Here is a 24,822-nt window from a genome sequence, read left to right on the forward strand (position 1 = left end):
AAATGAGTTCATCATGACACTTTTCCCAGCTGAGTCTGTTTGTAGTCTCAGAAACCTTCCCAGCATATCTTAGGCAGCTCCTAACCATGTATCTGAGTTGGCATGTAGGCTGGTTAATGGCTGCCATCTTTGATTTAGTGCAACCTGTTAGAGGAATAAACTTCAAAATCCAGGGAGAATTTTGAAGACATGGGTTGGAATAGATTTGCAGTTCACGGTCCTCTCAATTATTTCCATGACTGTATCTGTACATTGTGACCCTGTCCCCTAATGATAGATGACTAAGCCAGGGTTGGACTTCTAACATGTGACAGACTTCTCTAGGATTTTTCAAAAGGAGACTCAGGGAAGAGAACTATTTCTCCCTGGTGTTAAGAGTCACAAAGAGCTTGGGGAGTCATGAGTATCACAACCCCTATCATGACAAGATGGGGAGTACGGAAAGAAAGTGGTTATACAATAGAAGAGAATGAAGCCCTCATGGAATGATGCAGAGAGGAAAAACAGAATCCTAATATCATCTAACTCCCTCAATCTTCCTCATTCCTGTGGCTGAGCTGATCTCTTGTCCTTCCCATGATGTTATTCCAATACAGTTGTCATTAAGCTAACTTGAATTGGGTCTCTGTCCCCTGAATCCGAAACGATCCTGATGAATACAGAGCAGAAAGGGCTTCCATGCAGGAAGTGAGGGAGGTGCCGTGGAATGATGAATGGGTGGATGGATGCGGTCTTCAGGTCAGAAGTCTATGTTCAAATTCCAATCCATCCCTTTACCATCTGTGCTGCCTAAAGCCTTATAATGTCAGCTTCCTCATCTGTGAAATGGGAGATAAAAATAGCTTCAATATCAGAAGATGGCTGTAAGGATCACTTACAGGAAGCTGAGCGGGAGGCCTCTGACCAAAAATGCTACTGATCGCTGTCTCCAGCTTGGGGTCAGGCTTCAAACCCAGGTATCCTGACCCCCAGCCCAGTATACGTGCCAAAAATCATACTTTCAGGTGTCTCTCTCTTTAATCTAAAGATCTGCAGACTCGTCTCAACATCAGAAGTCCCCTTTTAAAAGTGTTTAACTTCTAATGCAGATATAACAACTCGTTTCTCAGTTTCACTGTATCTGCAAAGCTTTCTATAATTCAACATCAAATATTTATTATTACATTTATTACAGTTTTAATAATTTAGCGTCTCCTGCATGTAAGATAGAAGCTTAGCTAACTGGTTCCCCTTTATCCAGCCTGGGTCACTTCAATATTTATATTCCAAAGTCTCCATTTGAGTTTCACTTAGCAGAGGCTGTCTTGAGCCCTCTATCTGAGCTGACAGTTGGTGCGTGCTACAGTCTCCCCAGTGGCGAAGACTTACAGAAATTTGGTGCTGAACAATGTTTGAAGAGATTTACCGAGCCTGGGCAGAAATTCATCCTAATAGACTTCACTTTTATTATGATTGCTAAACTAAAATGGGGAAAAATATGTATGTCTCTAGGCTCACTGGCTGAATGACAGGCAGTGGGGCTGGAAAGAGTGGAGGGCATAGGGTAGATCCACCTGCGAGGAAGCGTGGGGGCCTTTATAGTAATGTTTCTCAGAGGGGCTTCATTTTCTCTAAAAAAAAAAAAAAAAAAAAAAAAAAGGAGCGATGTGGAGGTACCAGGAAAATGCTAATGCCCATATTCCATGAACCTAGCTGTGAGTTACCCACAGTCTTTCCCCTTCCCCATTTAATATTTCACCTCCTGCTTGCATTAAAAACACACACACTTAATAGACCAAATGCTCAACAAAGAGTAAGATATAAAGTCCAATGAACCTATTCCTCCATCTTACAGAGAATGCCCTTTCTTCCGCAACAGCCAGCATTTACTGAGCACTCACAAAACATCCTGAGTTGAAATCCTGATTCTGCCACATACTACCCATGTGACCTTGCATGAATGACTTAACATCTTTTTTTTTTTTTTTTGAGATGGAGCCTCGCTCTGTTGCCCAGGCTGGAGTGCAGTGGTGCGATCTCGGCTCACTGCAACCTCCACCCCTCCAGGTTTAAGCAATTCTCTGCCTCAGCCTCCAGAGTAGCTGGGATTACAGGTGTACGCCACCACGCCCAGCTAATTTTTTTGTATTTTGCCACCACGTCCGGCTAATTTTTTTGTATTTTTAGTAGAGACGGGGTTTCACCATCTTGGCCAGGCTGGTCTTGAACTCCTGACCTTGTGATCCACCTGCCTCGGCCTCCCAAAGTGCTGGGATTACAGGCGTGAGCCACCGCGCCCGGCCGAATGACTTAACATCTTTGTGCCTCAGTTTCTTCATCTGTAAGTAACAATAACTACATCATTGAGTTGTCGTGAGGAGTCAGAATGAAAACATGTAGAGCACTTAGACATTGACATCAAGCAAGTGATCAATAAATGTTAGTCATTATTATTAATGACTATGGGGCTAAAAGGTTAAATGTGTTATCTCATTCCATTCTCAAAAAAACATTCAAAGATAGAGGGTGTGTTATCTTTGAGATAGGAAACTGAGGTTCAGAATTTACCTTACCCCAAGGTCAGCTAGTCAGTGGTGGAGCTGGGATTTGAGCCTAAGCAGTTTGGCTCCAGTGTCCATGCTATTCACTTCGCCCAATACCTCTTCTGTGTTTCAAGCAGGTAAGTGGGTTCCCTATTAAAGTTCTGTTGCCCTTTGGGAAAGGAACATTTGTGTGAGTAATCCGTGAGAAAAGGAAAAGTTTAGAGGAAGCATGATGGACTTGAGATTCTACCTGAAGAAGCCACCCCTCTATCAACATGCCTACTGAAAAGGAAAGCACACTTCTAGGTTGCCTACAATGCATGCACACACATGCACACATATACACACACATACTCATTAATGAAAGCTTGCAGAGCTGCAAAGGCAAGAAGTCAATTTCGCTCACTTCCAACAGGAGAGAGATATCTTGAATATCAAATGATGTAAGACCGGTATCAAGGACCTTCCCCCTAGACTCTGCTGCCTGGATCCTTCGCAAGCCAAGTGCCCCCATGCAATGCATCGAGTGACTAGCCCTGACTCCTGCCTACTCCACGTGTCCTGTGCCCCGACCCTCCCTTCTGCCATCAATGCCCTTGCCATCAATGCACAATGTAATCCAGAGAAAGGAGGCACACGTCCCTTCTTTATACTGCTCTGTACCATGAACTACATCTTTTAATCACTGACCACACTGCATCATATGGTTGCTTCCTTAACTGTACCATAATTCTACAATTCCTACTACTTCTAAAACTTCTCATTCATTGAACATCAGTTACATGTAATATACTGTACTAGTAATACTATACACATTATGTCATCCTAATAACCACCGTATGAGAAAAACACACTAATCTCCATCTTCCTGATTCTGACATTGAGGCTCAAAGAGGTGAACAAACTTGGCTCAAGTTAATTCTACACTCTTTCCTACTACTCCTCTTTCTGGTTTTTCTACTTCTAGAGCCTAGCACAATGTTCATTACACAGAGAAGTACCTGGTGTGCATTTGTTGAGGATTACACCTGGAGATACATGGCCCATGTTTCCAGCATGCACTATATCTGACTAGGGGTGCTGCCTAGTCCCAAGCCAGATTCCAGTATCTGGAGCAGTCACACAGGAACATCTGCTGGGGACCCTAGAGCAGTGAGTGAATACACTACCCTCAAGTACCCCTAGAGTCATTGCTGACTCTGCTAGTCCAGGTGGTTAACAGCTGAAAAAAGAGAGAGAAGAGGAGAGAAAAAAGCATGCATGTTCTGTCTGCTGTCCTTCTCTCTCATCATCAACTGCCATGCATCCATTGGCACTACACTGCAGCCAAACTGAAATGGAAGTTCCTCCTGGCCAGGCGTGGTGGCTCACGCCTGGAATCCCAGCACTTTGGAAGGCTGAGGTGGGAAGATCACTTGAGGTCAGGAGTTTGAAACCAGCCTGGCGAAGATGGTGAAACCCCATCTCTACTAAAAGTACAACAATGAGCCAGGCGTGGTGGTGCATGCCTGTAATCTCAGCTACTGTGGAGGGTGAGGCAGGAGAATAGCTCGAGCTTGGGAAGTGGAGGTTGCAGTGAGCTGAGATGGCACCACTGCACTCCAGCCTGGGTGACAGAGTAAGACTGTGTCTCCAAAAAAAAAAAAAAAAAAAAAAAAAGTTCCTTCTTAGGCATGCCACACTTTGCCAGTTCAAGGCCCTGGGCCTTGCCCATGTATAAAACATCTCTGAGTTTTTCTTATTCAACATCTATTTTCTACCTGTCCTGCTTTTTCACTGGGGAACTATCCTACCAGGTGGTTAAGGTGCCCCTCATTCAACCGTGGTTTCAAGGGAAAGTTGGTGACCCAGGTCTGGCTACTTGGAGCGCTTTGTCTCTTGAGAGATTGATGTGGGATATTGGCAAAGATCCCAAAATAGGCCAAAGAGAGGCATCATAGCTTAGAGATGAGGAACATGGACTCAAGAATCAGACTCTCATGATTCAAAACCTGGTTCTATTACTTACTGGCTGTGTGACCTTGGGCAAGGTACATAATGCTCTCTATGCCTCAGTTTCCCCATGCATTAAATGGAGCTAATAATGAGTGAAGATTAAATGAACTTATTCCAGTAAAGCACTTGGAACAGTGCCACCTAAGCAAGGATGTGCGATTATTGCTGTTCCTCAGTACCAGGACTTCTGCATAAACCACTGGGAAAGGGGGCATCTCATTACTTTGGCAATGCTTAATTGTGGTTGTAAGCCTGGAGAGGTCAGTGACAGTGTGCCTGAAAAAGAAAAACAGAAAAACAGAATGTACCAGAGAAACACAGAGATGAAGGACGAAAAGAAACAGGAATAGTGAGTCCCAACATTTGGGAACATAAAAACCTTACTATGCCAAAAGCCATTGGCACTCTGGACTTTTCAAGCCCTCATATCTTTTGTTTTCTACTTAAGCCAGGTGATTCATTCCTTGTTTTGACATCAAGTGCATTTGTACTCAAACTTTAGTGAGCGTTAGAATCACCTGAGGATTTCTTCAACCGGAATTCTGGGCCCACCTCCAAAATACCTAATTTAGCAGGTGTATTATTACATAGATTCTGTGGCTGCTGCAACAAATCACCACAAACTGGGGCGGCTTCAAACAACCAGAAATCTGAAATCAGTATGCCTGGGCAAAAATCAAGGTGTCAGCAAGGTGGTCCTCCCTCTGGAGCATCTGGGGAACAATCTTTTCTTTGCCTCTTTCAGCTTCTGGCGGAAGCTGGCATTCTGTGGCTTATGGTTGCCTCACTCGGTCTCTAACTCCATCTTCAAACTGCCTCTCCACTGTGCATGTCACATCTCACTGTGCTTCTTTCTTCTAAGGGCACTCATTATGGTGTTTCAGACCTGTCCAGATAATTCAGAATAATCAACCTATGATAAGATGCGGTGTAACATCTGCAAAGACCCTTTTTCCAAACAACATAATATTTATAAGTTCTAGGAGTTAGGATCTGATGATACCTTTGGGGATCATTATCAGACTACACTAGATATGAGAATTTACATTTCTAATACATTTCTAGGTCATACTAATGCTACTGGTCCAGGGAATACACTTTGAAAACCAGTGAGCTAGTGACTTCCTGCTAATACTTCAAAATTTGGCATAGAAGCTGTGAGTCCTTTCTTTCAACCTCCAGGTGGGTTTGGCCACCTCTGATTTTGTGTCTTTTCTCTGCCTTGAACTCTCCCTCTATCTTCTTCAACTGTCACAAAGTATGACATTTTTTGTTTGCAATTTTGACTCATTTAATGCCCTGAAATCTTTGTCTTATTTTTATATCTCTATTACTTAGTTTAAAATATGGTAGGTGTTCAGTAAATTCTCAGTACTCGGAATTGAAAGGCCAAAAGAGCAAGGAGATATTCCTAATTCTATTCAGAACTAAGTCAATGTGAAAACTGTCACCAAGTGAGCCATGCCAGCTTGCACTCTGATATCCCATTATTCTTTCAACATTGTTCAGGAATTAACAGTATTTCACCATTTCATTTTCATTGAGTTGAGATCACAGAAAAATGACTGAGGGGCTCCAAAACTGGGCTTTGTGGGTGATTATTATTCCAACTATAATAGCTATTCTCATATTTCTCTTATAAGAAGAATCTGCTCCAGGTGAAATTGTGAAGAAGGCCCGGTACGCAGTAATAAGTGTTGTTTGTCATGCTTCTCCCTCCACAAGCATCTTTTATTCCATCTCTCAAGTTGGTCTCTTGTTTCATGCTCCTTGCTATGTCATGAAACTCCTGAAAGCAGAGGCGGACTGTATTCATCTCTGTATTCCTATGGTACCTGGCACAGTATCTGGTACACAGGAGGGGTCCAGCTAAGATTTTTCAGAATTAAAATATATCTGTATGCAATTCAGCTAGAGATTCGCTCTTCCACCTTTGTAGCTGGCATCATTAGTGTCTCAAATGCTAAAAATCTCATTCCCAGCAGCTTCCTGCTAGGATAGGCTGGAGAATGGGAGCTGTCCAGGGGAGAGTTTTCTCTTGCCCTTCAACCTCTCACACTTGAAAGCCTTCCCCCTCACCTAGATTGCACAAAGCCAAAGCTTAGCCACAGTTTTTGATTAATTGGCAAGGTTCTCTCTCTTGAAAATATTTGCCTAATTCCCTCAATCAGATACATCTTTCTTTTCCAATCCTTTCCAGTCCCCTAGGGCACTCTATGTTTACCACACATGTGACTCTTCATTCATTCTATAACCATGTCCATGTACATAAAGCCACAGACCTAGCATACTGAACTGGAATTTATAGACTCATTTAAGTCTCCCCCAAAGCCCATGACAAAGTGGTTAATATGAATCCTCAATACTGAGCAACTATTGATTTTAAGATGCACCATAGGTTGTATGTAGCCTTTCAGCAAAAACATGAGAAAGTAATGAAAAGATAAAGAGAACAAAAGTCACTATGTTACAATAAGGAGCATGATAACTAACGTTTCTAAACAGTTCACCACATAGCAAACTCACCGCTTTACATGTAATATATCACTTAATCTTCATCACTCCATATATGCTATGAGATTTTTATTTCCATTATTCTCAAGGAGAAAACACAGCTCCAGAAAAGCTCCTGCAGTAAGCAAGTGATGGAGCTAAGATTTGCACTCAGGCAATTTGCTTGAGTTCCATAGCCTATGCCCTTGGACAATAAACTTTATGTTTAATCAAAATATAGAATACACAGAGAAAAGTGTGAAGCTCAGTGAATTTTCACAGAGTTAAAACACTCATGTAACCACCAGCCATAACAATCAATCAAACATTATCAGCATCACATAAGCCCACTCATAGTTCCCCATGTCACCACCCTCTCCATCGCCCAGAAGTAATCTCTATCCTTTCTTCTAACATCATAAATTAGTTTTCTACTAATTAGTAAAACTAGTTTTTTTGTTTTTATATAAACATATTAATATTATTTTGTGTTTGGTTTCCAAAATTCTGTATTATATTTGTTAGATTCATCCAAGGTGCTATGTATGGTTACTGTGTTCTTTCATATTCATTCTTAAAGATATTCTATTGTGTTATTATTCCATAATTTATGTATCTAATTTTTTGCTGATGAGTATTTGTATTTTTTTTTCTAGCTTTCTAGCAGTACAAATGAGTGCTTCTATTCGTATTTTTGTAAGTCCTACTTGTGGTACACATTTCCATATTTCTGTTATACATACCCTTATGGGTGAAGCTGATGGGCTATAGGAGATATAGGAGATATATACCTCCAACTTTAGTAGATACCACTCTACAGGTTTACATAGTGGTCATACTTATTTATATTCTCACTATAAAAATATGAAAGCCACAGTTGTTCCATATCCTTCCTAACATTTGTTATCATTAGTTATTTTAAATGTAGCTGCCTTGGTAAGTCACAGTCTGTACATTTAACTACTAAGTTGTTCTGCCTACTGTAGTGTGAGATCTCATAATTGTCCAAGAATTTATCACAGATTAAAAATCAAAGAATCAACTTGCAATGCACGTTCAAGCTTTCCTTTCCAATCCTACTGTAATGCTTACCTTCCGTTTTCCTTTAACTCTGCTTTTCCGCATAGTCTTTCCTCTAATCTCTCTGTTGTGATTCCAGGGCAGTATTATTGGCTATCTATAATTATGATCTATTATTTATTAAATTTCTAACATATCATCTGACTGGAACTTGTTAATTCTCTAAACGCCCATGATACGCTTGCCTGGGCAATGTCATGTCAAACAAGGTTTATTAGTGCAGCTTGGAAAACTGAATCTACATAGTGCAGATTCTCTCAAATGGTGATGATTGCAATCTTTTATCCCCTATTGCAGATCAGGGATTGAAATGTGGCTTCATCTCTTACTAGTGAAGGCATTACCTCTATGCCTCAGGTTTGTTTATTTATTTTGGAATCTGAAAAATGAGCACCACCTCATGGAACTGATGTAAGAATGTGATAATACTATTGAAGTACTCGGCACTTAGAAAATGATCAATGGATATGAACTATGATTATTATTATTACCTTCTGTGAGGAAGGCACTGTTATTATCCCCATTTTGCAGACAAATAAACGAAAACATAGAGAATTAAACTTGGCCACCGTGATGACACAGTTCACACTTGGTAGAGATGGAATTCTAAAGCAGCCCTATCCAACTCCAGAGTATGCGTTCCCATCGGCCAGCCTGAGAGCTGTATCATCTGAATCTCCACTGAAATCATGGATGCAATGTCAACAGGACAGAACTCTGAGGAAAGCTAGTCAAGACTTTCTTTTCAGCTGATTTCTAACAAAGTAACTGTGTCTCTTTAAGAATAGTCTTTTAAACCAGATGGTCCTTGCTTTATCTTTAAAATATGTAATGCAGAGAAACCTTAGCACATGCTTTACTAAAACCTCATATACTTTAATTCTATCAAAGATGAAAACAATGGTAAATATCAATGAATCAGTAGGTGAATGTGTATGTGAAGCTATTTTAGTTCCTAGTAATCGCTATTTCATACCCTAAGTGCCATCTCTTTATAAACCTATTCTTTTTAAAACATCCTCTTTTGGGAAATGCTAATAGCCTAAAAAAGCATGATAAGTTCATCCCTCCCAGTGAAAGCTGACAAGGTGAGAGTAAAAACATTGTAAAGTAAGAGAGTTGGGTTCTAGGAGCTTTCTGTCAAGATGCCATAGAAATACTGATAGCATCGTGATTTAGAATGACCCAAGGCAACTATGGAGCTGTTGAAAAACAGTCACTGGTAGTTAGGGGGGCCATGATATAGTTCTAGTTCACGAGCCAATAAGCTGTGTACAAGTCAGTCTTAGAAGTAAAACTACTCTATTCTTGGTAACATCGGAATTTCTAGAATGCTTCCCCTAATCAAATTGAGAGAAATAAGCCCTCCACTAGAAAGCTCCGGAACAGTGCTAAGATCAGATCTAAGACCACAGACTTAATTAAATCAATAAACATTTAATAGATGTCCAATATGTACTAGGGGCTAGGGATTAAAAAGCTAAATAAGTTATTTTCCTTGACCTTGAGAAGTGCACCATAATGGGGCAGAATGATATGTAAGCATCTAATTAGTACGCAGTAGAGTAAGTCTATAATGAAGTTAGCTACAAGCTGCAGGATAATGTAAAGTGAAATGTAGTCTCCATGCTTTTATAAGTTAAGAACAAAAGATTTAGCCTGGACCTTTTTTTTTTTTTTTTTTTTTGAGATGGAATCTCACTCTGTTCCCCAGGCTGTAGTGCAGTGGCTCGATCTCAGCTCACTGCAACCTCCGCCTCCCGGGTTCAAGCGATTTTCCAGCCTCATCCTCCCAAGTAGCTGGGATTATAGGCACGCACCATCACATCAGGCTAATTTTTGTATTTTTAGTAGAGACCAGGTTTCACCAAGTTGGCCAGGCTGGTCTAGAACTCCTGACCTCAGGTGATCCACCTGCGTCGGCCTCCCAAAGTGCTGAGATTACAGGTGTGAGCCACCACGCCTGGCCTTTAGCCTGAACATTTAAAATTCATAAATTAGCCCAAAGTACATCCCATGGACTACAACAGAAAGCATCCCATTTTCAAAACTGTTGCCTTTGTGACTCTCCAACATACTGTTAAGTAAAGATAAGATCATTAATGATCCTGTGATGAGCTAGATAATGCATCAGCCTCTCTTATATTTAATATAAATCTAAAAGGAAAGCAATAGTGTTGAAATGTAAGGCATTGAGACACAGTGATGGAGGTCACATCTAAGAGTTCAGGAGCACGGAATATTTGACAGTGTTCTTTACGTCAACTAAACAGCAAGAACACTCCTTAGGAGTTCCTGTGGTACTCCAACAGGGGGACTTCCAAGGTTTTAAGAAGTACTTGTGCAGAGAATGGAGACGATTCCCTACCTGACGTCTGCAGGGTCTTCCGTGACGAGCACATCGGTCTTGCAGCTGGCCAGGGGGTTGATGGACAGCTCCACCGGCGGAACCACAAAGCTTTTGCTGACAGGAAGCCAGAGGCCTTGGCCCAAGCTGAAAGTAGACCTGCAATGTAAGAGTTTCCATTGGGGAACTCCCTGGGAAGCAGAGAGCAAACAGACAAAAGGGGCCCCTGTTCCCATCCCTTCTAGGGCAATTTCCTAATTCTCCACCCATGTCCCCTGCATTATTTAAGGAATGATGTCGGCCAACTTTCTCCAGAACTGGATGATCATTTCTCAAATCTGTTAAACATTTAGCTCATGAATTGCTTTGTGTTACTAAGTTCCTTTTCCTGATTTACTGGTGGACTCCGTGAGGATAGGGACCATTGCCGCTCTGATTTTCCAGCAGTCCTGACATACAGCAGGAGTTCCACAAGCGACTGCTATGTCAGCAGGGACAGTCTGGCACAAAGGTTAAGAGCACGGACTTTGAATCAGTTTGAACTAAAATCTGATTTCCAGTTCTGCCACTTAATTTGCTGTATGTCTTTATCTACATGTGTATTGAAGTTTTACACAAGATTTTGTGGAGGTGGTGGGAAGAGGTTCTATGGTTACAGAGTATTTTTAAACCACTGGACTTAATAATCAGTAATGTCTCCTCCAGTTCAAGTATCTGAGTCTATAAGTCTAGCTGCCAGACAAATGGGAATTAGATTCCCATAGCAACCTGGGCCATGATGGTACATTAGTGCCAGGGAGGGTTGTTTTGTACTCAGTGCAGCTCAGAAGAGCACAGGCTCAATAGTCTAAGGATGCATGACCACATCTTCCTATCAGTCCTTTCTCCATTTCCCAGAATTATGCCCAAACAAGAAAGCCAACTCACCTGAGAATCTTTTCAGGGGCTTGCTCCCCTGTCACCAGATCATAGCCCCTCTCAAGTGTCGTGTAGGGCCAAGGTCTACGGGAAGAAGGAGAGGGGAGAGGAGATGACATTAGTCAGAGGCAGGTAGGATTCGCGCGTGGCCACTGCTCTAGAGCAGCTTTACAAACAACCACATTCTGCAGAAGTAATTATTGGGCAAGACTATTTATATTATAAAAGAATGTCTCCAATTTACAGAAGGATTCAGCACTTTCATAAAGTGTACATGTCCATTCAGGAGTCTGTTTGAAAATGTTATTCTTTTTCTTTGTCAGTCCACTTAAGAAAGTGTTCACTGACTACTTTGTTTGCGTGGGTGACTTAAATGTCAGCCTTTGTTCTCTAGAATATTCATCAATCATGTACCTTTAATACTAAAATGTGATTCCATGGGTTTTGCAGGAACATTACTGCTGCAGAGAAAGAGTCTTCTTTGTGGAGATGCCTGGGGCCTCTGGTAACACAACAGAGGAGGTAAAACTTGGTCCTGCACTGTCCTGGACCTAAAGCCCTTTGTCACTCACCCTTCACTCTGTCCCCAGTCACTGCGCACACACAGGTGTCTGTGAACAGGGTCAGGGGCATAGCCTTCATAGCAGCTGCACTCTCCTGTAAGTGAAAAGAAAAACAATTATTGTGAAGTAGAGTCTCCCCAAATAGGCTTTTCTCCGGTTTGCCTGTTTTCCTAAGACTTATATGAAGTGAGCTGCTTAGTTTCAGAAAAGGCACATGGAAAGAGGGCAATCTGGTCCATTGACCACTGTGGTTAACAGAGTTTACTCCTTTGTTCATTCACTCATTTATTCCTTCAACAAGTCCTGGTCACACTTGGACAGGCGCTCAGCTCAGCAGTGGAGATACAGAGGTCAAAGTTGTAATCCAGCCGCTGAAGGAGCTCACAACTTAAGACAGGGAAACAGGAAGTGATCAGGTGGCTACAAATGGAGGTCGTCCTTTCAAATATTAAAATTACGATAAAGTGCATTTACTCTAGAGGCATAATCAGAAAACTGAGTTATCTCCATCTGAATGAAGAGGTCTTCACTTTCCATAAATCCCAAACTAAATGCCACCATCTCCAAGAAACCTTTGATTTCCCCCTTCAGAAAAATCCTGTCTGTAGTCTCCTGGTTTTATTTTGGGTTGTTTTTCATTTTAAAATTGTTTTTCCCCTCCTCCCCTTCCCTCTGCTGCCATCTCTTCTCTTGTCCTCTTTTCTCCTCTCCCTCTCTCTTGCCATTCTTTTTCATTTCCTTCCCTTCCATCCATTCGTTCATGAATCCATCCATCCATCCATTATTTTTTTTCAGGCCATGGCTTATGCTTGGTTGCATGAATGCTTGCTAGCATTACACACTACCTTAAGTACATTCTCTCATTGGCCAAGTTCATTTCAAGTGGCCAGCATATGTCCCATTTCCTAGCATATCTTCGGAGTCCAGAATCCTAGAAGTGATTTCAGAATCTCTCTGTCCTACTCCCAGCTGTTGTCATTTATTCTCTACTGTATACTTAAGGTATAGAATTTCTTTTTCTCTTTTTTTGAGACTGAGAGTCTCACTCCATCGCCCAGACTGGAGTGCAGTGGCATGATCTTAGCTCACTGAAACCTCCTCCTCCCAGGTTCAAGTGATTCTCCTGTCTCAGCTTCCCAAGTAACTGGGATTACAGGCATGAATCACCATGCCCAGCTAATTTTTGTATTTTAGGTAGAGATGGGGTTTCATCATGTTAGCCAGGCTAGTCTCGAACTCCTGAACTCAAGTGATCTGCCCACCTCAGCCTCCCAAAGTGCTGGGATTATAGGTGTGAGCCACCGTGCCTAGCCTAGAAACATTTTTTGATTTAATGAGTTACTGCTTTTTTCTCTAAGGTGTATTTGTGGGATGCTTAAAGATGGTTTACCAAAAATAGATTCTATTTAAAACTGTGTTTGAGTAATACTACCCCATTCCTTAAAGCCAGTGTAGTGTGATTCTCCACCAGGGTGATACATACACGATTTTCACCAACTTATTTTCCTTTGGAAGCCTTGTTGGTGGAATGACTCACAGGATTATAATTCTATGGAAAACCTCTTGGGAAATGCTGGTAGGAACCGCCCTGGCTTTGCCTACTGCCTAGAATAGGGTTGGTGCTTAACAATATGAGTTGAATGAATAATCAACTATCTGTTATGGCTCTGGTAAACTTCCAGGCTAATGAGGTTGCCTTGTCTTCTTTCTCATCTTCTTGTAATCACATTTTCTCTCTCTCTCTGTATGTCTCTCTCTCACAGACACACACACACACACACACACACACACACACACACACACACACACACAGATAAACCTGTCACCCTTGGATCCTACAGTGATCCTGATAGATAGGACCCAAAAGTTTTCAAATCATGTCCATGGAAATGTATTACTTCACAGAGATTTTGGGACTATGCAAATTTTATGTTTTACTTTTTCTTAAAGGTTTTATTTTTAAATTTTTAAAAATACAAAAACAAGAATAAACACTCAGATATCACATGCCAGAATTTAGGATACTGAAGAAAGTATCAGTTGCCAGATAAACTTATTTTATCCAGGCTTCAGGGGAAAAAAAAATAATCTCCTGTCATCTTTGTTTCATCTAAAAGGACACTGAGGATGAGTCAAGGTGCCAACAAGCTCATGCTATTTGCAACTACATATTTTGTGAATCAGGATTTTCTCAACTTTATACAACTAAAACACAACATTGTAGTAAATAGAATACTAGGGTAACACGGGTTCTACAACTATCACCCTTAACTCTGGATTTTGAAATGTATGTATTCATCAAGTAAAATTACTGTTCTCTCTGAAGAACTGTAAATGTTATATATTTGACCTTCTATGAAGCATTCTGAGTGTTTAAAAACACTGTAACTTGTTTTATAGATGACACTGCTGCTTAATCTTTGTATTCCCAGCACCTATTGACAAATAGCTTGCACTTCATGAATGCTGCCTGAACAAAAAATGGTAGTAAGAGTATGGAGTGAAGAATGGGTCAGAGATAGTATTCAAAATATGCAGAATGAGGTTGTTGAAAGACACAAGGAGAGTCAGAAGACAGGTCCTTTTCCTCTTATCTGCTTACCTGGAAAATAAGGAGGGTTTGCTCACAGGTAAAAATGGTTTCTGTACTCCTCCCCTGCAACGTCACGCCTAGGGTCTTCCGCCAAGTGGAAGTGCTGTAAGTATTGCTGCCTAATGAACTGATTGTTGCCAGAGGCAAGGGGAATGGAAGGAAAAGGCTAAGAGCCTTGAATGTGGACGAAAATAATTTACCAAAGGGGGGAGGGGCAGGAGTCACTAATGATGTGTTAAAATGCAACAGTCCCTTCATGAAATATTCGCCACTTTAAACACGTCTAATATTAAAGATTAAAAGTCCTGGGATTTGTCCTCGAGACTCCCTGGACTGATTTATGATCCGCCACAAGCCACAGGCCTCATGATTCATAATGGCAGAGGTAAAATGGTTACCTCTGGCAAAGGAGTAGGAAGTCAGGCTGGGGTGGGCGAGGAGGGGCCAGCAAGGAGGATCCCTCTTCTTTATGGAAAGGGCAAAGGCTGAGGTCCCTGTCTCTCCTGCAGTGACCTGCAGGAGATAGCACAGTTCACTTCTTTCCTCTTTCTCTCGGTTTTGGAAATACTGGTGAGATTGAGAAATTTATTCAGAAAAAGGGTGCTGCTATGTTTTTCTTTCCTCCTTGTGTGCTTACTAGGCAAGTTTTCCCTGACTCACAATGGATCATTAGTTACTGATGCTCATTATACAACAAATACATATTTTGCAATTAAGAGGCATTCACCCTGGAGACCCCCATGAGGCTGCCTGGAGAACAGAAAGTAGGCAGACGGAAAAGCCCCTGAGTGCTAGCAGCTGGTGGACACGGTCCCATCCTCTTGCTCTCTCCCTAGTTGTGTGGCCTTAGTCACCTTTTTGGTTTCAGCTTTCTCATTTACAGAATAGGGATGATAGCAATGTCCATTTCCTAGAGCTGATGTAAGAACAAATTGAAATAGTAAAGAATAAAGCTAGTGGCTCAGGTGACAACTAGTCGATGGTGAAGAAGTGAGTTTCTGGGTACTATGCACACTACATGGGTGCAACATATGAATGTAACAAACTCGTAAATGTACCCCCTATATAAATAAAAGTTGAATTTAAAAAAAGTGTTTCCTTCCCTTTAACTCCAAGCTGGCCACTGGGTTCTGATATATATTTACATTTAGACAAAACTATCACCCCTAACTCCTTACATATTAGACATGTAGAGACACAAATTACCTCCTTTTGGGGCCTCAGTTTCTCCTTCTGTAAAACGGAAGGTTGGAGTAGATCACACATCAGTTCTGAGCACCAAGAGTCAGCTGTTTGCATTGCCTTTCCAAATCCCTAACCTCTGCTTTCTGGATACTGTTTGTTTTAGTTTCAGCTGCAATAATTCTTAGCAGCAGCCTGGGTCTCTAGCAAGATCTCCATCAATGCAATAGGTATTGGCTGTATTGACTCCTGTTTCCTATTTTGCTGGCTCAGCTAAATCTCCACTATTTGCAACCAGGCATTTCCTTCTTGTCAGATGCAAAGCCTCTGACAGCCAGAGCTGAGGGTAATTAACCTCTTCCCTGGGTGAGTCCTTTCTTCAACTCTGCTTCTGCACACCCAGAGCAGCAAGGCCATCAAAGAACAGTTCTCCAGGGATACATGTAACCGGGCTGACTGTGAACTCCCACACTCCCTATCCCTATAACTTTAGTACCTTCCTTGCTCACTACTGCATCTCAGCACCTCCTGCATTGCCTGGTGCAGAGTAGGGATTCAGTAAATAAATGCTAAATAGATAAAGGGATATATTTCACAATAGTAATGCCTATGCCAATGGAACAGGGCAATAATTTTTACTTGCCTGTTCCCCCACTAAGCTGGGAATTTCTTGATGGCAAAAACATTTTCTTAATCATCCTGTATTCTAATAATTAGTATAGTGCATGATAAAGGGTTGGCAAGTCATTTACTGAATGAATGAATGAATGAATGAATGAATGAATGAATTAGCGAATTCATACATATATCATGATTATCATGAATTTAGGCTGAGTTCATTTAGAATAATGATGACTCTGCTGAGGACTGGAAGAAACTTTCTACATCCAAGATAGGTATTTGCCAAGGAAACAAAGAGTGCAAACACAAGTGCTGATGAAAGGTCCAAAATAGAATTTTATTTCACATCAGAGTAGAAAAGACCCTTCAAGACCAGCTAGTTCAAACTTTCCCAGTTTCATTATTCAGAAGAAGAAACTCAAGCTAAGAGAGTAAAGGAGTTTGTCCAAATCACTGGCCTAGCCTCTGGGCCAGCCGGGATGAAAACCCAGGGCTCTTGGCCGCCACTTCAGTGTCCTTTTGCTGCATTGGTGGTATCAATAGTTCAATGCATTCTGAAGCCTTTTGTAGCAATTATGTTGTACAAAAGGTTTTTTTGATATTACCAAGTTTTCTAAAAATGAGAGCATTTACAAATGGGTATTATTTAAACAGTAAAATGAATTTGAAATGCCCGTAAGTGCATTAAAGACATACATTTATGTGTTGTTAATAATGGATACCTAAAAAAAGAATTCACTCTCTTCGTTATATTGGTTCTCATAAGGGAATTCAGTTAGATGGTTTTCTATCTGGCTAGTTACCAGAACTGTGTTATCAGCAGTAGATGAGTTGTGTTGATTTTAAAAGATTTACTCTTCATGTCTCCTGGCTGCCATTGGTTGAGGTCTCTTTCTATGTTGTATGCATTCTCAGTCCAGAAACTCTTGGGTAAAAACAACAGAACGCCTTGATCATGAACCATCTGTGTTCATCTCCTGTGAGGCTCTTCCAAACAGGACAGTGCCTTCTTGTTAATCACATAAGGCCAGTAGGCTGGTGAAATGGTTCAGAGTGTGGGTGGGCCATTAAATCATCATGTACTGCATTCAAATCCTGGATCTGCCTGCCACTTCAAGTTTGTAAGAACCTGATACATTGCATCTTCTCTCCCTGAACCTGTCTCCTTGATCTGTACTGGAGCTGGTGTCATATACCTGTGGAAACGATCAAGTGCTGTATTTGAAAAATCCTCAGCACGGTCTTTGGCACATTTCTTCTTGCTGAGAACACAACGGCTGTTTGAGTCCATACAATTATTGTTCTCGGGTAGGAGGGGCCCATCCACTATGCTGTTTTAGTGGAAAGGAAAGGTGCTTAGAATGAAGGATGGTCAAAAATCCAAGGTGTGCCCTTCGCAAAACCCAAAAGACCACAGTTTCTTTATCTGTAATTTGGGGTGTTTTTTTTTTAAATTATTATTATTATTATTGTTTTAGAGACAGGGTGTTGCTCTCTTGCCCAAATTGGAGTTCAGTGGTGCAATCATGGCTCACTGCAGCCTTGAGCTTTTGGGCTCAGGAGATCCTCCTGCCTCAGCCTCTCAAGTAGATAGGACTATAGGCATGTGCCATCATTCCCAGCTAATTTTTAAATATTTTGTGAAATGAGATCTAACTATGTTGCAGAAGTTGAGGGCAGTTTGAATGAGATAATCCCCAAAGGTGTTCCTGGGTTTCCAGAGCTACGAAGACATGTTACCTGTGTCCATGGCAGGCCCTGCTGAAGGAGGTATGGGTACGGACAAGGCATAAGCTAGAGGCCGCTGCCTCCTCCATCCCAGCAGCACAGAGGAGCTCATGGCTTGCCCATGAGAGTGCAAAGCCTCCTTCATAAGCCATCCTGGCTGTCTGACTCCCCTCCCCAAACCCTGTCATTCTGTTATGATTCCATTTTCACTTGCTTCTAACTCAGTCATCACTTATCACCACCGGCCAGGGACGCTGCCTGCTGTTCACTTTCTTATTTACTCTTCTTGTCACTGTGGTTTGAAAAGGCATCTCTCTGGGCCCTCAGAGCAATAAACATGGCACCCTTCCCCATTCTGACTCCAAGTGGGCCACCTTGGGCCTCTTCACCTCTGTATCTCTGTAACTCAACTCAAGGCCAGGCACGTAGTGGGCAAAGCATGGGTTGGGCATAGCATTATGAGGGTCTGCTTTGTGCTAAAAATGGTGCGTGACATTTGACATGTGTCATTGCATGTCACAGACATGACTAGTACAAGGAGGAAGGTACTGATGCCCTCCTTGTAAAATGAGGAAACTGAAGCTGAGACTCGACTAGTCACCTGCCCTAGGTCATAGGGCCAGGTCTCCAAAGCTCATGCTCGCTTATACCACCATAAACATCACAACAATAAATATAACCACAAGGACAATAACAAGGACAGCTGCCTTTGACAGTGATCACGTGTGAGAGACTGAGGGTCATTTCTCTGCAGTACTTAATTATGCATTTGCTTCTTTGCCATGGTTAATTGTGGGAAGAGTACATTTTCTTTCCTGCCCTTTGTCTTCAGGCTTGGCATATGACTTGCTTTGGTCAATGGGATGATGACATCCAGGACTTAAATAATCAAGGTTTCAAATGTATTTATGTGGATAGGCTTTGTGTTTTGCACTCCTGCCTCTTGCCATGAGAAAGAACACCTCCAGGCTGTGGCTGGTCCGTGAAGGAAGAGAGATGTGTGGAACAGATCTGGATTCATCCTCAGCTTAGAGCCAAGGGCAGCTGAGTGCTGGCTAGATCAGTCCACCCAGATGTGTGACAAAGGAGAAAAAGATGCTTACTTATAGTTGTTGACAATAAAATGTGATTGATATGCAGCATTATTTTGGCAAAAGTTTCTGATGTACTTTAAACCTAGATGTCCACATCTCTATGAGTAATGGTACCGCTTTATTTCCTGATTGAAAACTTCAGAAAAACTTCTAACTGGGCCCTATTTTGTACCCTCAGCATCTGAACGATATCTGAATCCCACTGACTCTACCTCTTTGGTTTTATCCAGACCCATTTATTCCCATCTCTCTTCTCTGTCACTGGCCTAGTTCAGGCCCTCAGCATTGTCCATGTGCTATGAACCTATTTTCCGTGTCCCTACATCCAATCTGACTGTTGGCCAGTTATCTTTTCAAAGAACAGTTATCTGTACCCATGGCCTTCCCCAAAAACTCTCAGTGGTTTTCAGTTGCCTTCAGGGTAGAGGTCATATATACCAGTCTAGCATTCAAAGTCTTTCATCATTGGCCCCAGCCAATTTTTCCAACCTTATCAATAACTCTACCTCCCTGTGGCTTTTATGCTCCAATTTTTTCTGAGTCTATTGGTAAGAGCAGGGTCTCTTGAGACCAACCTTCAGACCCTTTGAAGCTTCTTTCAGCAGGTCTGCCTTGGTTCTACCCATGGGTACCACTCAGAGATCCCACTCAAGCAAAGACTGAGCCCTAGAGAGAGACAAAGTCAATGAAGGACAGACGAAAGTAAGAGGGGGAGGAGAAAAGGGAAAATTAAGTGGCAAACAATTATTTAGTAAAAGAATGAGATAATTTGGGCAGTGTTGAGTATAAGTAATGTCATCAGGGGATACATTTTACAGCCCTGAATCCTCTGCAAATCATTCTACCTTTCTGGACCTCAGCCTTCCCATCTGTAAAATGAGTAGGTAGTATTTGGGTATCCCACTTTTCCAAATCTTGTTCAAATTCTAGCCCTTGATTCTTCTTCTAATATATTCTGGTCTTGTTTCTTGAAATCAGCATCTCTCTTGTGATTCAGGAAGCAGGATAAGTTTGGGGGCTTGGGGAAATGGAGGCTTGGTAGGCAAAGAACATGATTCGAGTGAAATAACAAGAGGATATAATTAGAAGCTTTATGAAATGAGGCAGATTCTTTATAAGTCTACTCAGCCAAATGTGTTGTGTGACCTGAGGCAGTTCCCTCCCTCCCTGGGGCTCAGTTTCTCTATCTGTATAGTGAGGAGGCTGGTCTTGACATCTGAGCAACCTCACATGGGTGTCTCTGATGTCCCTTTCTTCCTTATACTGCTGGTGTGAGACCTTCAAACCTTGCTCTTTCCAAAGCACTAACACAAATGTGGACTCTGCATTGTAGCTGCTGGCCCCTCATTGTCATTCATCAGCATGCCTCTGAGAGCACAAAGAAAAAATAATCAGAGGCTGAAAGGTTCTGGTGGCACAGGCTGATGATCAGGTCTGATAGAGATTAGAGTCCTTAATCAAGGCTACATGGGGGCTAATTGGTGTTGGCTCAGCTCGTGTCGGCAGCCCATACGGGGTGGTCAGGCTGCTGAGAGGCTGCCAGCCAGGCCCCATGAGGGCCCCCACTCCAGGTTCTCAGCCAGGGCAACCTTTTCCACTGGCCCCATTCCCTTTCTTTCTAGCCTCTTCCACCTCTGAGTGCACCACACACACGATTATATAGTATTAGTGTCTAGGAGAAAAACATGTGGCAGACAGCTTCCTGCAAAATCATGGCTGATTAAGGATGGAGTGGGGTGAAGAAATCTCACTAATAGCCTGGAATGGACACAGAGCAGATATTTCCAACAATCCAGAAGGATCTGGCTTCAGTTTATGAACACAGGATGCTTAACATGCATGCACAGAGCTGAGCCTGCTGGTGAGAGGCTGGCTTCTCCCCACCCTCACTGTACCCCAGAGCCCTGCAACTCTAAGCTTCTCAGATGCACTGGGAAGGCATGGAGAGCAAAGGGACACAGCCTGGTAAGGGAAAGGCGTCAGCCTGGCAACCAAGGCCACTGGAAGCTGGATCCTCTGTGGCCTGCATCAATCACTGCAGCTCTGGGCTTCATCAGAAAATGGGCATCTTAAACCCAATTTTAAAAATTGTCACAAGGATTGCAGACAATATATTAAAAACAGTTACTGCACTGCCAGACGTGTAGGCAGCACTTGCTATGTTGTAGTGTCGTTATCGTGATTGCTGCCAGCACTGCTGTCCTTGCTGTGCTGTTGTCCAGGCTGCTTCCCCCCGCCTAGCCCCCTGCAGTCACGTTTCCTCCTTGATTTGGTGCCCTTGCCCCTCTGGGCTGCAGCTGCCCTTCCAGGCTTTCTGCTGTGTTAGTTCCTCCTTTTCTCCTCCCGACCCGATTCATCTCTGTTCCAGATCTTACTGCTGCGGACCAGCTACCCTTCTCTGGATAATTCCTCTATACCTGGCACAGGGGAGATGGAGGCAGAGAGATGAATCCATCCTATTTTCCTACCTTCAAACAGCTGGCATTGGCGTAGGAAGACTTGGAGGAAAGTACATCACTGCACAAGGTGTGATTCAGGCTAAAAGAGGAGTGTGCGCAAAAAGGTATAGGAGCCCAAGAGAGGATTGTTGAGCTCTGCCCAGGATGGGGGCTTATCAATGAAAAGGGAGGGTAAGAGTAATAATAAGAGGAAACCCACAGGGATAACTACCTGCCAGGCAGTGTGGGAAGTTCTTTGTTTAGATTAACTCACATGATCCTTCCAACAAACCTACGAGGTAGGCTCTATTACTAACCCCATCTTGCAGACGAGGGGATAGAGGCCCGGAGGGGTAGTACCCTGCTTGCTGAAGGTCACAAAGTCAAGTGTGCCAGAGCCAGAACTGGAATCCATCCAGCAACTGTGCTGCTCCAGAGATGGTGCTGCTGTCCCCAGGCTGCATTGACTCCCTTTCCAGGGGAATTAAGAGTTTTACAGAGAAAACAACAGGAACGAAGGCAGGCCACAGTGTGCATGGAAAATGGTGGGCCCTTTTGCTTTGCTGGATCAGTGGGGTACATTGCAGGCACAGACAGAAGGCTTAATGTGCACTGAGGAATCCTGCCCTGGTTCTGCAGGTATGAAGAAGCAGTCCCTGGTAACTGCCACATCCCCTCTGCAAAAATACAGTTGTGCCCCCTTATGTACAAGATGAGTTCCAACCCACCCAGTGGACGCCTGAAACTGTGGATAGTACTGAACCCTATTGATATGGTTTGGCTCTGTGTCCCCAACTGAATCTCATGTTGAGTTGTAATCCCCAGTGCTGGGGGAATGACCTGGAGGCAGGTGACTGGATTATGGAGACGGACTTCCCCCTTGCTGTTCTCATGATAGCGAGTAAGTTCTTACGAGATCTGGTTGTTTAAAAGCATGTAGCCTTAGTCAAGGCTACATGGGGACTGACTGGTGTTGGCTCAGCTCATGTGTGCAACCCAGGTGGGGTGGCCAGGCTGCTGAGGGCTGCCAGCCAGGTCCCATGAGGGTCTCTGCTCTAGGTTCTCAACCAGGGCAACCCTTTCCACTGGGCCCCCTCACACTCTCTCTCCCTCCTGATCTGCCATGTGAAGATTGTGCCTGCTTCCCCTTCACCTTCTGCCATAATTGTAAGTTTTCTGAGGCCTACCAGCCATGCTTCCTGTACAGCCTGTGGAACTGTGAGTCAATTAAAGCTCTTTTCTTCATAAATTGCCCAGTCTCAGGTAGTTCTTTATAGCAGTGTGAGAACAGATTAATGAACCCATATTTACTATGTTTTTGTCCTATATGTACATATCTATAACATTTAATTTATAAATTAGGCACAACAAGAGATTAAGAACAATAAATAAAAATAAAATAGAACAAGTATAACAATCCGCTGATATCACTAGTCTTGCAATTGGGGCCATAATTAAGTAAAATAAGGATTATCCAAACATATACACTGTGACACCTTGACAGATCTGATAACTGAGATGGCTACTAAGTGACTGACTGGCAATTAGCATATACAGCGTGGATACTATGGACAAGGGAATGATTCATATCCTGGTGGGATGGAGCAAAACGGTGTGAGATTTCATCACACTACTCAGAATGCAGCCCAATATAAAAGTTATAAATTGTTTATTTCTGGTATTTTCCATTTAATATTTTCAGACCGCAGTTGACTGTGGGTAACAGATACTGTAGAAAGTGAAATGGTGGATGAGGGGGAACTTCTCTAGTCATTCCCAGATGCGGAATTCAGCTGTTAGGGTGGCAAGCGACAAGTTTAAAAGCAGAGAAGACAGGCACTGGAGTCAGAATGGAAGTAGAGCTATGCATTTGCCAATCAATAGCTCAGTGACTTTGTAAAACTTCCTGTCTCCACTCAAGACTTAGCTTCCTTATTTCTAAGTTAATCATGCCAGCCCTTCTCATTGAGCAACACAAAAAATGGGCTCTATAAGTATCACCTGCTATTGCTGTGACTATTATTAGGGAGCTGGTGGCTTTAATGTTCTTTCCTGACCATGGCTCTTATTCCAGACCTCTTAGTTATCACTTAGAAAAAGGCAGATACTAAGAGATGCTCATGAAGTTTGTTAATCATGATCACTTTTGATCCACCATTTTGCCTTTAAGCCACCTAACCACCCTGTGAAGCAGGTGCTTATATCCTGATTTTACACAGGAGGAAACTGAAGCCCAACAGTGTTCAATGACTTGACCTCAGTTCATCTAGCAAGAAAGCAACAGGGTCAAGATTAGAACCCTGACCTGCTTGACTCTGAAGTCACAGCCCCCCACCGCAACTGTACCATGTAAGATGAATGAATTCAGCACAACCCGGTGTCTCATCAAAATTCCCTTTGTGACCCTACTTGGCCATCTACCATACTTCTATAGGAGCTTAAAGGAATGCAGATGAAATCATGCTACGTGGTTGCCCACTTCATGGGATCCTAGAACTCTTTTTTCCTGCAAGTTGCTGGGTGGTCTTACTCAAGCCATCTCATCTCTCTGAGTTTCATCATTTTGACCTAAAAGATGGGGAACACAGCTCTGTTCTCTCTTATTCATGAGAATGCCATGAGGATAAAATATATGTTTAAACCGTTCAGAACACATGATGATTAATAATTCAATTCCCCGCCTGAACAAAACCTGAAACAGCAAAGTGAAATACACAAAATAAATTAAGCCAAGGGTAATTATTCATTTTGCAAAAGGGTTCTTCACTCCACAGAAGAGATTCATTGATATTTTTTTTTCCAAGCAGCAGCTATCTTTGGGAATTTAAAATTAAATTCCATTAATACAATTAGAGCAAAAATACTAATGATTTTCCGGAGTGCACTTTGAGTGCAATGGGCCATACCTGTGTGTCCTGCCCATGGCATCAAACAAGGCAGTCTAGAGAGCCAGAAGGGGTCAGAGAGAACTGGGACCTTTGCTTTTCTCTAGTTAGGAATTTGAGAAAAAAAAAAGAGAAGGTGGATTGCGTGCTCTTTCTGAGGGGTTCCTTTCTCAGAGTGACCTCAGCCTCAATTGCAGCAGATGGTCAGGGTCACAGCTAGCTTCCCCAGCAAACAAGAGGATTGCCATTTCCAGTCCCTTCCATCTAGAATATTATACCGTTTTACATAATGTGTACATTCAGCTGAACCCAGCTAATTTTCACTTTGCTAATCTAATTTCTGATTATATTCATGGTTTTTTT

The 24,822-nt window shown here is 42.4% G+C and overlaps 1 protein-coding gene across 11 annotated transcripts in view; it reads right to left on the minus strand.

The window, feature by feature from the left end:
• The window catches only part of LOC105487111 (astrotactin 2), a 995,255-nt gene that overhangs the window by 538,440 nt on the left and 431,993 nt on the right, over positions 1-24,822 (minus strand). For 10 of the 11 annotated variants that reach the window (XR_011612991.1, XR_011612990.1, XR_011612989.1 and 7 more), the window contains 3 exons: positions 11,928-12,012; positions 11,365-11,439; positions 10,459-10,596 (listed from right to left, as the gene is read on the minus strand). Coding sequence is in view for 7 of the 11 variants with exons in the window: in XM_011750424.3 (XP_011748726.3) it covers positions 10,459-10,596; positions 11,365-11,439; positions 11,928-12,012 (298 nt within the window). In the remaining 4 variants the exon portion in view is untranslated. The remainder of the gene's footprint in view (positions 1-10,458; positions 10,597-11,364; positions 11,440-11,927; positions 12,013-24,822) is intronic. The other variant, XM_071078813.1, reaches the window with a different exon arrangement.

Source organism: Macaca nemestrina, chromosome 14, assembly GCF_043159975.1.
Source record: "Macaca nemestrina isolate mMacNem1 chromosome 14, mMacNem.hap1, whole genome shotgun sequence".
Taxonomy (NCBI): domain Eukaryota; kingdom Metazoa; phylum Chordata; class Mammalia; order Primates; family Cercopithecidae; genus Macaca; species Macaca nemestrina.